This window comes from Doryrhamphus excisus, chromosome 3 (assembly GCF_030265055.1).
Source record: "Doryrhamphus excisus isolate RoL2022-K1 chromosome 3, RoL_Dexc_1.0, whole genome shotgun sequence".
NCBI lineage: Eukaryota > Metazoa > Chordata > Actinopteri > Syngnathiformes > Syngnathidae > Doryrhamphus > Doryrhamphus excisus.
In genome coordinates this window covers 6,797,098-6,813,848 of record NC_080468.1, presented here as the reverse complement: position 1 = coordinate 6,813,848, position 16,751 = coordinate 6,797,098, and the positions used below count along the sequence as shown (strand labels likewise).

General features: G+C 40.4%; 1 protein-coding gene across 4 annotated transcripts in view; it reads right to left on the bottom strand.

Moving 5' to 3' along the window:
* The window catches only part of LOC131125085 (phosphatase and actin regulator 1-like), a 40,712-nt gene that overhangs the window by 4,730 nt on the left and 19,231 nt on the right, over nt 1-16,751 (bottom strand). For all 4 annotated transcript variants that reach the window (XM_058066243.1, XM_058066244.1, XM_058066242.1 and 1 more), the window contains exons 3-9: nt 16,047-16,127; nt 13,222-13,428; nt 12,105-12,441; nt 9,760-9,953; nt 6,766-6,922; nt 3,602-3,657; nt 720-781 (exon numbers count right to left, since the gene is read on the bottom strand). In XM_058066243.1, the coding sequence (XP_057922226.1) occupies nt 720-781; nt 3,602-3,657; nt 6,766-6,922; nt 9,760-9,953; nt 12,105-12,441; nt 13,222-13,428; nt 16,047-16,127 (1,094 nt within the window). The remainder of the gene's footprint in view (nt 1-719; nt 782-3,601; nt 3,658-6,765; nt 6,923-9,759; nt 9,954-12,104; nt 12,442-13,221; nt 13,429-16,046; nt 16,128-16,751) is intronic.

Below are 16,751 nucleotides of genomic sequence, written 5' to 3'. Positions count from 1 at the left end.
CATGGTTTGTCTGGTATCAGGCCCAGTATCATGCCCCTGCGTGCCAGTATCAGCCCGAGACCGAAGGGGGCATGATACCTGGCCTGATACCAGACAAACCATGTGATTACCTATAAATATCTTCACCATCTTTGTAATGCTTTGTAAGCATTTACTTAAATACACATATAGCCTTGACTATTGGGCCACAACCATAAAACAGTAAAATTTATCAACATATTTTATTAAATCCAAAATAGAGTGAAAATTCAAACCGCAAGGTGGCAACCGATGCCCTACTTTTGCAGTTTAAATAAATGCCCTGTCTATAATTAGAACATTTATGATACTATATGCATCAAATTAGTATAAGTAAGTACATACAAGTTTGGTAAATAATTCAAAATGAACAGATTATGGAAGCATGATGCAGCATTTAAAATATGTACAATACACAACATATTAAAAGGACGGATATAAATGCAATGCAGCATTTGTAAGGTTTTTGTTTAGGACAGTAAGCCAGCAAAGGGAAGTTTAATTAAAAGAGACAGGAACTGGCACAGTGGCGCCACACAGGGTTCAGGGGTTTTGTAGCCAACATGCTGTAGCCAGGTGGAAGAACAAACAGTGCCGCTGCATGGGGGCTCAGGGGTTTTGTAGCCAAGTCGAAGAACAACAATGACACGGATATCTTACGTGACCTCTCGCCTTGTTCCGTTTGCCGTGTCAGAACTCACCTTTCGAGTCAGCCGTCGCTTTATCTCCCTCTTCTCCTCGACTTCCTCTTGCTCATTGCGGGCTGCAGAAAGGCAGGAGGGTTACAAGATTGTTACAAGCAAAGCATAGACTGTTATGATGTTTATTAGAAGGGAAACAAACACACACTTGGCATAATGTCGCCAATTAGCGAGTGAGGCTAAACTAAACTGAATATGCTTGCTGTGGCTCAGAATAGCTTTCATCATTGGCTGTTTAATAGCATTAGCCATGCGTGTCGGGGGAGAATTATTGCTTTCTTCTTTTCTAGTTTTCTGAGGCCCCGTTGGTGCATGTTTATGATTGCATGATTAACCGATTAGATTAGATTAATTGGTCCCCGAGGGGAAATTCATCATCACTGACTGTACATTACAAAGACAACAAAGCACATCACATATCCAAGAGTTACATATAATCAACATGACGGTAACGAGAACGGCAGTACAGTAACAGGTCAGACAAGTAGATCAGCAGGGCCTGCTATTCAGGGCGACTAAGTTTGCAGGGATCAGACTTTTCTGAAGAAAACTGAACTTAATTGTTCTGCATCTTCACCCTGAAGGTATTGAGTGGGATGAAGTATCGGTGCAACGGGTGGGCGATATCCTGTGCTATGCTTAAGATGGACCTATTGTTTAATTCTTTGAGGTTGGGTGTGAGGAGACCAATGATTTCAGCACCTGTGTTTGTGATGCGTTTGAGTTTGGCCCTTTTGGCGACAGAAAACATAGTATGGTAACATGTGGATGGATTGAATCAACTGGAGGTGGGGTAGTCATGGAGTCCTTTAAGTTGTCCAATGGCAGTCTTTGTTGGCTTCTTTGTTTTGAATGTCCGTGGTGTGCTGATCAAAGGTGAAATTTGTGGATATTTGAAAGCGGTCTCAAACACGCGGCCCGCGGGTCAAATGTGGCCCGCAGGACACTAGTTTGAGGCCCCCGCCTTGATATGAAAGTTTAATGTTAGTGCGGCCCGCGCAAGTTTGATATGGACGCTGTATGGTATCATGTACCCAGAAAAAATTATTACGTTTGATTAATGTTCATGTTAAAGGTTAAATAACTGTTAATAGTTATCCTCCCTATCCGTGTGGAAGTGGTAAGTTTTTGGCTATTTAAGTTTAAAGGAAATAACTTGAAGGCTACCGTTTAGGTCGCTAGCTCTCTAGTTTGCGAGTTAGCATGTGTCTCAAGACCCTGCAGTTGCGCAATATGTTGTAAATAAAAAGAGTATAAATGTGACTATAGTCGTGTTTTGTCATGTCTACAGGGCTCTAATAATGCTTTGTTAGTTTTAATCTGAAAAAAATAATTTGTCTACCCACCAACTATATATGGTTTCTTAAGTTTATATTATTTGCCGTTTTATTATTATTATTATTTATTTATTTATTACCGATTGATTGATTTTTTTTTATTCTTGATTTGTCTATTTTTCATCTTATTTTGTGTAGAAAAATAAAAAGTAAGATATTTGAGAACAGTGGAATGTTTTATATTTTATTGTAGAAAATTGGAACCAAAGCAAAGTTTTTTTTAATTTTTTTAGTTTTTAATAAATGTGGGGTTTTTTTTTGAAAACCTGATGCGGCCCAGTCTCACCCAGACCTGAGCTCCAGTGGCCCCCAAGTAAATTGAGTTTGAGACCCCTGGTCTACAGTCTCGACTGTTAGGGGGTTGATGATGGTGGATGGCTAGGGTGAGTTGAACAGTGCTTTTTCGTTATATTGACATTTGGACATGGTTGTCTGTACATCACTTGGTGAAATGTACTATTATTATTGTGTACGTTTATGACATATGTTTTGGTTGTTGAGGTGCTGAAGCAGTCATTGGTTGAAACGCAAATCCCTCCTAATTAAAACTGACACACATGGATGGGGGAGGGAAAACAACTGGGATCCTATGTGCAAAAGTCCTAGCAGTTAAAATACTGTCTAATGCATCTCTCATCAACCTGGCTCCACTGTGACACCACCAAGTTTGATTTAACCTTGTGTGAGTCACGGTGTCACCTTTAAATTCTTCCACTTTTTCCTATGTTGTCTTGTAACCCTTGCAGGAAGTGTTGGTAAATCAGACTTTGATGTGAAAGTCACAGAGTCCCCGGCAACGGGGCTGCTCCTCTCTGATACTCCAGCTAAGAAAGCAATCTTTGCCACGCATGAAATGGCAGGCTGAGATAGAATAAGATGAGGGATGGATTCCTGCTCACGAACAGGTTCAATTTTATCATCAAAATCAATAAATAAACTATTATAAAGGATGGCTTATGGGTTTTGTCATTGCACAATACGTACAAAACTTGTTTATTGTGGACATTCTAAGAGACTAGCTATAGAATGCCATTTTGCCTCCAAATATATAATTTTTCAAATTTGCTCACAGTAATGTTCATATCGGAACAGATACCAGAAATGCTCCAATTAATTTTTTAATTGGATTTACCATAGATGGGGTGTTCATTTGATGAGGCTGTTATTTTTTTGTATTAAATGAAAAGGTGATAAAATGAAATGGTATACTGCACAAAACACAGCAGTAACAGAACCAATGTTGTAATAGCAATAAGGATCAAACTGGCCAGTCAGCATTAATAGTGTTGACGAGTTCATTGTACGCAACAGTACAGCAAGTTTCACAACCATTGTTTTAAAGTGCATTCATCAAAACAGCCTCTGGAGGTTGCTTACAGCCACAACAGTTAATGCTAATGTTTTTGGACCTGATGTTAATTAGACACCCCCATATTTTTTTTGTTTTTTTAGAGAGCATAGAAGACTGGCGTTAATTGAAGCATTTACAGTACATATTTTTTCAGACATATTTCTCTATATTGAAATAGTCAAATGCATTCTCACGTTTGAGGATGTTCCTTTGTTCCAGCTCCTCTGCTGTCGGCCTTTGACTCAAGCGCCTGGAGAGAAATACAATAAATATCCAAGGTGAGCGCATTATTAGACATACAAAAAGAAGTCTGTGATGCAATTTGTAGTAGAAAAATAATTTCAGTGTAAAAATTGATAAAACTGTAGGATTAATCTTCTTGAAATGACTGAGAGGCAACTGTAATTGAGTTCACACTGTTGACTCTTATTATAGTAACTGTGTCAGCACTACATTGCAATAGACCCGTCAGTGGGCACCAGATCGATGACTGCCACCACCTCATTAAAAATAACAACCATCTGGATGTGCTTAACCTTGGACTATATTCTATGCATGGTTTGTGCCAAGGCCAGCCTTTCCTGTCTTTCCAGGACATGGCCGGTTCTGGAAGAAACGAGATAAATGGGCAGCACTAGTTCAGAATTTAATCCTGGACTGTCACTTTCCTACCCAAAAAGACTGCCAGCAGTCCTGTCCTGACCTCAACCCTACTGAAAACTTGAGGGATCAGCTTGAAGATGCTGTTCACCCTAAAGTGAAACTTGCAAAGACTCCTGCTTGAGGAATGGAATTCCACACTGCAACATTGCTTGTTGTAAAACTGCCAATGTGACCTAGAAATAATAAAGGGGTTTCACTTTAAAGTACATTTCATTTTTTGCCTTTTTTTTTTTTTTTTTTTTACAAACTTTGACCTATTAGCTTCATTTAGACACTGCTCGCACCAAGTACTCCATACTTTTGTCAATTAGAGAGAATGAGAGTCAGTGACAACATCCACAACTGCATGAATATTGCCGTGATGACAATGATGCTTAGCCAGAATCCAACTCTTGTGTTTCTACTCGATAGTCCATTTATTGGTTTTAAAATCCACCAAGCGGGTTCCAGCCTAAGCAGAGAAGCCCCGACTTCCCTCTCCGGCTACTTTGTCTACTTGTCTTTCTGGTGGATAGGAAAGTAAATCAACTAGTAAATCGAGAGTTTTGACTTTTGGCTCAGCTCAACCGCAACAGACTGATGCAGAGTCTGCATCACTGCAGACGCCACGCCAAACTGCCTGTCAATCTCGTGTTCCATCCTTCCCTCACTCGTGAACAAGACCCTGTGTTGCTTAAACTCCTCTACTTGGGGCAGGATCTTATTCCCAACCTGGAGATGGCACACACCATTGGCACACACCTTTTCCCAAGTGAGAACCATGGACTTCACCTTGGAGGTTGTAATTCTCATCCCATCTGTTCAGTTACAAACTGACCCAGTGAGAGTTAAGATCGTGGCACAATAAAGCCAGCAGGACCACATCATCTGCAAAAGAATAGAGACCCAATCCAGGTAGCCACCAAACCCAGATCCCATCAACGTCCTGATTGGGGCTGTAAATACTGTCCATAAAACAGAATCAATGAAAAAAGGGCAGCCTTGGCGGAGTCCAGTCCTCACTGGAAACAAGTCTGACTTATTGTGCAGCACTGCGGACCAGCTCTGGCACTGTTCATACAGGAAGCAAACCGCCTGAATCAGGCGGCCCGTTATCCTGGATCCTGGAGGATTCCTCGAGGAACACAGTCGAGAACTGATACCATATGGTGATGAATCGAATGAATTGGTTTATTGTCATAGAGTAGAATAGAACCTTGGTACTCATATGAGGACATTGATTCTGGAGAGAATAACATTGTAGAAAGCTAAAATTGTGTGTTTACACCAATTGGGCTCCACTGATCCCAAAGTAATCCCAGCAAACTATTTTTTTTCATGTTATGATAATCAGACTATCCTCACCTAAGGACATCATTCATTCATTCATTTTCTACCGCTTTTTCCTCACGAGGGTTGCGGGGGGTGCTGGAGCCTATCCCAGCTGTCTTTAGGCGAGAGGCGGGGTACACCCTGGACTGGTCGCCAGCCAATCACAAGGCACATATAGACAAACAACCATTCACACTCACATTCATACCTATGGACAATTTGGAGTCGCCAATTAACCTAGCATGTTTTTGGAATGTGGGAGGAAACCGGAGTACCCGGAGAAAACCCATGCATGCACGGGTAGAACATGCAAACTCCACACAGAGATGGCCGAGGGTGGAATCGAACCCTGGTCCTGTGAGGTCTGCGCGCTAACCACTCGACCGCCGTGCCGCCCTAAGGACATCATTTTTTGCAAAAATCACTTCCTGTACAAAGATAAAGTTTAGCAATTATATTTACCCAGTCCTTCTTATCCTTAATATGAAGGAGTACAAAAAATGCAATGGAGACAAAAGCCAAAGTCTCAGGGGGTTAAATATCGCTAATAGAGGAACTACCCAACAGCACTTGAAATTTCAAGAAAAAGCTCATCTTCTTTCAAGGATTAACCAAAACTGCTTTGAAAAAAATACCCAAGTAAACCAGCACCAAAATAAAAAAAAAATACATCTACTTTCCTTGGCATTACAGCCATAAGGCATAGGACAATGCAAAGTGTAAAATGTGCATGGGTTGATGATGATGATGATGATGCTGCAGAGAGGAAGAGAGCGATTTTGGGGAACGTGATCTGATTACCGGTATTTTTTCCCTACACGCACATCATCCTGCTCTCTTCCCTGGCCTTGTCCTCGAGCGCTAAGTGATCCATTAGGGCGACACGTTGACATGTTTGATCCATTCCTCATGTATGATCTCCACACATACATCATAAAACATGTGATTTGTTTGTTGGTAAATTTGATTGTGTGGTACGGCATTATGGAGGAGTAAGTGGTGATTCAGTGAGTGATGGAGGCAGGCAGGGAGGGAGGGAGGAAGGAAGAAAGATGAGTGAGTGTATGAGCAGAGAGAAGACGAGCAAAAAGGAAAAGGAGAGGAGGGGTGGTGCATTGCCAAAATTAGGTCAGCACCATTTTAAGAGCTTCATTTTGTGGAGATGAAGACATTATCCTTATCAGATATTAAAGCGGAAACATGAAAGGGTATAACAAAGTGTTAGAGTGCAGGGAAAAAAAGGCTCATATTTCCATCAGCTTTATAGAGGCTGACAGGAGTGAGTGAGTTTCCAAAATGTCAATGTTGCCTTACAACACCATCATCATCATCATCATCATCATCATCATCATCATCATCATCATCATCATCATGTGTGATTCACCTTGTGAGTTTGGTGCCGATCTGCTGCCTGGACTCCAGCCTCTCCTCGTCCGTCTGCACTGGCAGGATATTCTTCTCCTCCAACTCCCTCTTTGATGGACGGTTGCTTAGTTTGATGGCGAGAGAGTCTTTACGAAGAACCTTCTGAGCCAGCGTGCCTGGAAAATACGGCATGACGGATAGTGGCGTCAACTGTGAATACAAACGTTTACTTTGTCAAGGACATTTAAATCTCTTGGAGGCACCACCAAAAATATTGCTGTAAAAAAAGAAAACGCTTACTACGACTACACTGAATAATTGATAAATAAATAACTTGCATGAGTGTTAAATGTTTTATACAAAGTCCAGCAGTGTTATAGCACTTCTACAGTGTTGTTTTTCATTACCATAAAAAGGTGGTGTCCACTCTACTAGTATATGCAGTGTCTCAAATAAAGAAGCGTGTGGTTGAGTTTTTTGTTGTATTGTCTACTTTGTGTGATGGGACCAATTTTAAACAAATAAACCTAAATAGTAACACTGATTACTACTAAACAGTCTTTAAAGCAGGGGTCTCACACACGCGGCCCGCGGGCCAAATGTGGCCCGCAGGACGCTAGTTTAGGCCCCCGCCTTGATATGAAAGTTTAATGTTAGTGCGGCCCGCGCAAGTTTGATATGGATGCTGTATGGTATCATGTACCCAGAAAAAATTATTACGTTTGATTAATGTTCATGTTAAAGGTTAAATAACTGTTAATAGTTATCCTCCCTATCCGTGTGGAAGTGGTAAGTTTTTGGCTATTTAAGTTTAAAGGAAATAACTTGGAGGCCACCGTTTAGGTCACTAGCTCTCTCGCTTGCAAGTTAGCATGTGTCTCAAGACCCTGCAGTTGTGCAATATGTTGTAAATAAAAAGAGTATAAATGTGACTATAGTCGTGTTTTGTCATGTCTACAGGGCTCTAATAATGCTTTGTTCATTTTAATCTGAAAAAAATAATTTGTCTACCCACCAACTATATGTGGTTTCTTAAGTTTTTATTATTTGCCTTTTTATTATTTATTTATTATTTATTATATTTATTTATTTATTACTGATTTATTGATTTTTCTTCATTCTTAATTTGTTTATTTATTTTTCATCTTATTTTGTGTAGAAAAATAAAAAGTAAGATATTTGAGAACAGTGGAATGTTTTATCAGAGCTTTTCTTGTACAAAATTGGAACCAAAGCGAAGTTTTTTAAATTTTTTGTTTTTAATAAATGCTTTTTTTTTTGTGTTGTTTTTTTTTTAAAACCTGATGCGGGCCAGTCTCACCCAGACCCGAGCTCCAGTGGCCCCCCAAGTAAATTGAGTTTGAGACCCCTGCTTTAAAGCAACCGTAAAGCAGTTGCATCAAACACGAAACAGAAAACCACAATCAGAGCCTTAAATAGAAAAATCATAAAAACACCATAATGCGGGACATGACATACAGCGCTGGTTATACAATGGGTGGTGGGGGGTAAGGTGTCTTACTGTGTTGCATTTTGGAGTATTTGTCATATTTTACACAAACCGTGTAAGGCAGGGGTCGGGAACCTTTTTGGCTAAGAGAGCCATGAAGGCCAGATATTTTAAAATGTGTATCTGTGAGAGCCATATACATTTTTTTAAACATTGAATGCAATAAAATGTGTGCATTTTTATGTAAGACCAACAGTTTTAGATATAATGGGCTCTAATTATGTAGACCAGGCACACTACCCCACGACAATGGGGTGTGGCCAGCATACTTTCGTGAGCAGCGCAGTGTCTAATAATAATTAAATACTTGCTGCCATCAATGCAACTTCTGGCTGCTGCATAGTTTTGAACCGTATTCAGTACACGTATTTCATTCTTTTGGCCATCTTCACCAGAAGGCTTGGTTCTGCAGCTTTAGCTAGGTGACTATTTGACTAAAGGAGGAAAGTTTACATTTACATGTTTTTTTGACATCTCAATGACCGAGGTAGACTACCGCATTACCCAGTAATAATCAAGTTTTGGTGTTTGACCTGGAAAATATCATCAAGAAAGATGGATATGGTCGGCCATATTGCAGTAGAAAATAGATGGACGAATTAAAATGCATAAGAAAATTGTTGATTTTGAATATTATTTTTAACAGTCATTTCTGTGATGGTTTACTTTAAAATGTTAGCAAAAATGCATTTTTATTGTGGTAAGAAATGCTTCAGAGCCAGATACAGTCATCAAAAGAGCCCTACCTGCCTCCCGAGCCATAGGTTCCCTACCTCTGGTGTATGGTATCCAATGGGAGCACAGTAGAAGAAACAACGTGTTTATTACGCAACACTAGTTTGAGGGTGCTGTGAATTACTGACCAATATAGGATACTGCTGTGCATCCTGCATCCCTACCTCCTTGTAGCCTGCCTATGTTGTTGTTTAGCAACATTTTTTATTTATAATCATCATTTTTATTTGGTTTTAAACTACACCTCAACATGGCATGTATTATATTATATGTATTATATGCTACATTTAGCTGCATAGGACTTCAAAACATGTGATCTAAGCTTTTATTGTGGAAATAGGATATATTTTCAATAGGTGTTTGCATGTTGAGATCTGGAAAATAAGTCATATTCACAGCCTGGTATTAAACTGATGTTGGGTTTTGTCAACATTAACCTTAAAAAAAAAAAAAGCCAACCTGAACTCAGATGGGGGGAAACACAAACTGCATCTAATACACACGAGGCTCGACACACTTGAGCAGTTTTGCCAAGGAGAGCCAATGTAGCGGAAATTTGTTTCTGTGCAGCTCTGGACACCCTTCTGTGAGGCTAATTTTGGTCCCTGCATTGAAGGTCAAACCATGAATGTGTCCTCGGCTGTGATAATAGAAGCCCTGACAATCTCAGTTGAGTAAATAAACTAAAACTGTTTTGTGCTCAGCAAGAGAAACATGAAATATCTGATAATCCCGCTTGATTGCTGGCCTGACTCCGGATTCACTTACTTGTAAATATAGAGTCGTCGTCTTCATCGTCGTCGTCATCATCTACGTCGTCCTCATCCTTATACATGCTGGGCAAATCCTCATAGTCCGACTCGTTGGGCATGTTCTCCTTATCATCCTCATAGTCGATAATCACAGATGGCACTTCTCTTCTGTCCAGAGGAGAACACTGGCTGCCACCGTGTAACACAGAACTAAAAGAATAAAAGAGAAACTTTAAATCTATAGAATGATAAATCAAGCTTTAGCCAAGGTTAAGGAATCCTAATTTAGATCATAATCAATATATCAATTCATCACATTTTGCATTTGCATGGCTGTTTGTTTTCCACCTCTCATGCTCTCTACCAAACAGGCTACATATAACTAAAAGTGTGCACTCGCTAGCTGTGCGTGTCGAGTGCTACACAAACAAATACTTTGTGTCTGTTTTGTATAAAACGTGATGTGATGTCAATTACTGTTCAGCTAAAATTGTTAATGAATGACCAGGGTGAAAAAGAAAGCTATATTTTATTTCCCACTTTCTCATGCACTCCAAATCATTCTTTAATAAATAAGAAAAATATATTGCACAGAGTGTCTCTCCAATTCTTACATTTTCATGGTAAAATAAATGCCTCAGCTATAATTAAAAGCATTTATGGTAATCCTACTGAGTAGCAAACGACAACAGAACGCCGATCTCCGCCAAGGTCAAAACCACTTTTAGAATAAACATCAAATTATTCACTGGAAATATCTATTGCTTGAATTTGCCATAAACCATGGTGGAGGTGTGTAATAATATGATATCATAATAAAATATTAATATATTTTTTCAATTAAAATAAAGCAGATAGCAAAAACATAATTGACTTGCATAGTCCCATCTTATCCATCCCATTGATTAATGGCTTTGCTCTCTTCAGAGCTTCTTATGATACCCGGCCATTACATAACCATTACAAGCTTTCAGACTAATTGTACGACATGTCAGGACCATGACTTCCTTACATCTGTGCCCAAATGGCTTTTGGTGACAACGAGATCCCTCCTGTGTAGGAGGTTACGTAAGATAAGATCCAATTCAATATCCTGTCCCTTTTTTCCCCTCTACAAACAGGAAGATAGAAGCTCTTGTAAAGAGCAGCTGATCGCGTTATGTCAGGCCGACTTGTTGGAGGAACGCCTACGCTGCACACTTGTGCCCACACAAACACACATTTAGTTCAAATGAATTAGGCCATGCTGCACTGTTGATTTTGGATGTGGAAACAAGCTCTAGCTATAAAGACCCCAATAACCACACAGTGTGTAGGGCCATATGAAATCGGTTTTATTTTCCCCCTAAATCAGTTTTATTTTTTATATTATTAATTATATTAATTATTTTTTTTTACCTTTTACACTTATTTTATCAGAATCAGAAAAGGTTTATTGCCAGGTATGATCAAACACATACTAGGAATTTGTTTTGGTATAGTACGTGCAGACACATCTATTAACAAAGAATGAAAAATACAAGATATACAGAATAACAGTGTAAATATATGTACACAGTCTGTTTTTTGTTTGTTATTCCAGAAGTGCAGTCTGATTGTTTTTCCTAAAAGTCCAAACTGGGCGTTAATGTAACGCATATAGTGAAATATCATATCAGCATACTGTGTGCATGCATTTTGGGTTAGTGAATAAAATGTCCACTAATTAAATACAATTCTTACATTTATTAATGCAATATATTATTGGACAATTTTGCAGAGTAAACTAGGCAATGGAATCTCGTCATCTGGACATTTTGTAATGCCCTGTTTGTGATGAAAAAAAGATGTCACCTATGCAATTCCAATGGCATTATTAATGTAAGATATTTTTATGACACCCTTAATTTGTTTACACAATGAGACAAGAAACTGCATTCTTAAGGCCAGAAGTGTGTTGTGTGTGTTGAGAATGTCTGTTGGAAGTTGAGAGATGATTGCTTAAATTAAAGCAATAAAACAACACACACACAGTATGCTCTGCTAAACTGAACTAACCATGTAAGAAAGGAGTTACCAAGGTTTTTTTTTTCCAATCTCCCCAGTGTTTGGGATAAGATTCCACCACTATTGAGTGCTCCGCCTGGGAAAGACACACACGTGTGTGTCACATTGTGGATGGGCAAAATTCTAAATTCCTTTCAAGCCCTGATTACAGCTGTTTGAAGTGGCTAATCAGGTGAAGAAATACAACTTGTTGTGAACAGCGAGCCTGATAATTAAGCCTCACAAGATGAATTGGAATAAATGCCAAATACTAATCCATAATCCCTCCCTGTTTCACTACAGCTTTGATGACCTCAACGTCTGGCGGCCACTAACCTCTCAAACCTCTGCATGGACAGTGCCAGGGCTTTATTGAGCTCCTCGATGATGCGGCTGGGAGCGTGCAAGCTGCCGTACTGCAGCTGGAGAGGGTGGCCGTGGTTCTGATGAAGAGCAGCAAGCTGTGAGGGCAACAGGGTGCTGTGGTGGCTTGGCATGACCTGGCTGGGGGCACACTTTTGGGAGAGCACACTAAGGGCGTTGGGTGACGGAGACGGGGAAGTGGAGCAGTCCAGTCCCCCTGCAGGCATGCAAATCATGACTTTCTTGGGAGGGAGCGGCGGCGAGTGCTTTGTCCCAGGCATGCAGAGCAAATTCATTGGCTGGCAAGAATCTAGAAAAGAAAAAAAAAAATAAATTAGTTTTATTTATTTTTTTTACTCACACAAGCTTGTGTTTGCTCAGACAAACTAGTGGAGCTCAGACACAGAGTGATGGAATTAGGTCAGCCTAATACCACTTTGTGCTGATTGACAGATTGACAATGACAGTCCATCTGACCTCACCACAGGAGAATCTAATCAAACTACCATAATACTGCACACGCGTCAGGTGGGGTCATAAAGCAGAAACCTGTCTAAAATACTCAAAAGTCAATCAAGGAGGCGTCTATTCGGAGTAGGCCTCCTTTGTGTAAATGCGTATATCTGGCAAACTATTTTGTTTTACAAAAGGTGTCATACATTATGTTGTCATATTTTGGTGGTGGGTTTGGGCTCTTTACCATGTTGGAAAAGTGCCATGTGCCATGTAGCGATGCTATGCTTCACAGTTTACCAGTACATGTTGGAATGTACGTTTCCCCTCAATGAACCACAGCTCCTCAGTGCCGGCAGCACTCATGCAGCCCTGGCCCTTGGCACTACCACCACTATGCTTTTTTCCAGTGGTCGCGTATGAGAGACAACAGCAAAGAAGTGTATGTTGTATAACATCAATTAACTAATGAAGAATACGTCAAAGTGAACCATGTTCGGACTAGTTTGGCTTAAAAGACAGACAAAACCATCAGACCAACAATTTGATATTATAAACACTACTATAATGTTTATACACACCAGTGTACCAGTGCATTTGTGTGCATTTGTAAGCTCACCCTCAAGTTCCAACTGACCTGTGCTATGGTTTGGGATCCGCGAAAAAGGCTTGGGAGGGAGAGCAGGAGGCTGCTTATGATACATTGGCGGCTTAGCAGCTTGGTTATCCTGAAGGTCACCTGGATAGGTGACAGACTTCTTGGGGCCCCTGATCATGGACTGCTTGGGTAAAGGCTCCTGAGTGCAGACGCCGCCATCCACCGAAGATCGGAACTCAACAGTTGCTGAGCAGAGAGCACAAACAGACAAGATTTGCCATAATGTCAACCTACTGTATGGCTGTATGTGTTATGACAGTAGCAAGAGGGGTTCAAAGCCCCTCATTATTAATACGGGACAATTTTAACAATGAACACAGACATTACACATTAGTTAAAGTTAATTAAAATCCAGCAGTCCATCTTAAGGGATTTCTTTTGAAAACATTTTGTCTCCACTACTGTATAGATCAATTTCTGCAGATAACAAGTCTCTGGAGACACACAAGTTGTCTACTAGTTGTGTATTTTCATTTTGGGAATGGAGTTAGAGGTGCTGAGTCTCATCCCAGAAACTTCACACTCAGCAGCAAAGTAAATGCTGAAGGTTGCGACCGGGCCGAAAACCACATTGCACCTCCTCTACCTGAGGTTAGCCTAAGGCAGGGGTCTCAAACTGAATTTACTTGGGGGCCACTGGAGCTAGGGTCTGGGCGAGACTGGGCCGCATCAGGTTTTCCAAAAAAAAAAAAAAAAATGCATTTATTAAAAACAGAAAAATGAATAAACTTTGGTTTCGATTTTCTACAAAAAAAAAGCTCTGACATTCCACTGTTCTCAAATATCTTACTTTTTATTTTTCTACACAAAATAAGATGAAAAATAAATAAACAAATCAAGAATAAAGAAAATCAATCAATCAGTAATAAATAAATATAATAATAACAATAAAACTTAAGAAACCACATATAGTTGGTGGGTAGACAAATTATTTTTTTCAGATTAAAATTAACAAAGCATTATTAGAGCCCTGTAGACATGACAAAACACGACTATAGTCACATTTATACTCTTTTTATTTACAACATATTGCGCAACTGCAGGGTCTTGAGACACATGCTAACTCGCAAACTAGAGAGCTAGCGACCAAAACGGTAGCCTTCAAGTTATTTCCTTTAAACTTAAATAGCCAAAAACTTACCACTTCCACACGGATAGGGAGGATAACTATTAACAGTTATTTAACCTTTAACATGAACATTAATCAAACCTAATAATTTTTTCTGGGTACATGATACCATACAGCATCCATATCAAACTTGCGCGGGCCGCACTAACATTAAACTTTCATATCAAGGCGGGGGCCTCAAACTAGTGTCCTGCGGGCCACGTGTTTGACGTCCCTGGCCTAAGGGGTCATAAACTTCTCTTCAGGACCCTAGACTAGTCTATAGTTGGAACACACCCTCTGGTCACCCTTGTTAATAAGGGGGACTACCACCCCGGTCTGCCAATCCAGAGGTGCTGTTCCCTACTTTCATGCAATTGTCAAGAGATGTGTCAGCTGAGACAGTCTGTCAGCATCCGGAGCCTTGAGGAACACAGGGTGAAACTCGTTCACCCCTGGATCTTTGCCACTGAGGAGTGTTTAGACTACCCAGATACCTCAGCCACGGTGGTGCAACTGTCCGCGTCCTCAAACTCTGCTTCCTGTATGGAAGGTATTCCAGTGAGATTGAGAAGGGCTTCAAAGTAGTCCTTCCACCATGCAACTATATCCTCCGTTGAGGTCAGCAGTTGTGTCTCCATTTCTGAGGAATGGATGGTTTGCCAGAATCTCTTTGAGGAGAGTGGAAAATCACTCTCCACAGCCTCACCGAACTCCTCAAACATCAGAGTTTTTGCCTTGACCACCGCTGAAGCTGCATGCTGCTTGGCCCCTGCTTCAGGAGCCCCACAAGCCACCCGTGCTAAATAAGACTCCTTCTTCAGCTTTGACCTTTGGTATCCACCATCAGGTTCAGGGTGCCACAACTGGCACTGACCACCTTGTGGCTGCAACTCCGATCGGCTACCTCAGCTATGGAGGCACGGAATACGGCCCCCGAGCTTGTGCAGTTGAGGTCGAGATATTGAGGTCAAGATATGCCAACTAGACATAATCAGACTCACTTCAGTGTGGCATTGATTTTCCTTTGCACTTCTGTTATGGGGCAGTAATGGATATATGAATACTAAACATGTAACATCATAATTTCTTATTTACTCTTACATCAAATACTAACTTTCATTATTGTCCCCATCTTTGTGATTGGTTGAAATGTAAGGCAGTACTTAGTCTTGCGTGTGGTATAAGTGTCAAATATGAATATGGTTCCCCCTATTGCGTGACAGTTGCTGAAAGTGTCTTCTATTAGCACTCTATTAATGTATGATTCTATTTTTGTATCATACTTTTTTGGCTCAACTGTCTTACTGAGGAACTTCACAAAAAAAAACTATGAAAAAATAATGTGTTCCCATAATGTGTTCCCATCAGCTCCTTTTCCAAAGTCAATACTTCCAACTTTGTCATGTCCTGAAATATCCTGCTGGTAAATTTTACACACGCTCAGCTTTGAATGAGAGCTGTCCGACGCACATCCAGTCAACATTAAAGCGTTTTTGAAGTCCAACTGTATTTGTAGAATCAAAGTCATGAGTCTTGAATACACATCAGAGCAGACTGATTAGTGAAGAGATTAATAACTGAAAGACCACATATTCCTTTCTTGTTTCATCTTACAGATGCAGGCAAAACTTTTTTTTTCCCCAACCCCCCCACACACACACCCATAGATTGTATTGGTTATGAGGCAGCTCACCTTTTTCAAATATCTCCTTCAGCACTCCTCTCTTGATCAGTTCATCTCGACTCTGTCGCACAGACATCTTTCTCTCCAGGGCTGCACGAGTCGGGAAGGAAAAAAAAATGCAGTTAATGTAGCCTCTAAACAGCAAAGTATACTGTAGATCAGGGGTCTCAAACACGCGGCCCGCGGGCCAAATGTGGGCTGCAGGACACTAGTTTGAGGCCCCCGCCTTGATATGAAAGTTTAATGTTAGTGCGGCCCGCGCAAGTTTGATATGGATGCTGTATGGTATCATGTACCCAGAAAAAATTATTACGTTTGATTAATGTTCATGTTAAAGGTTAAATAACTGTTAATAGTTATCCTCCCTGTCCGTGTGGAAGTGGTAAGTTTTTGGCTATTTAAGTTTAAAGGAAATAACTTGAAGGCTACCGTTTAGGTCGCTAGCTCTCTAGTTTGCGAGTTAGCATGTGTCTCAAGACCCTGCAGTTGCGCAATATGTTGTAAATAAAAACAGTATAAATGTGACTATAGTCGTGTTTTGTCATGTCTACAGGGCTCTAATAATTTTAATCAGAAAAAAAATAATTTGTCTACCCACCAACTATATGTCTCACCCAGACCCTAGCTCCAGTGGCCCCCAATTAAATTGAGTTTGAGACCCCTGCCTGAGGCTAACCTCAGGTAGAGGAGGTGCAATGCTGTAGATGGTCACAA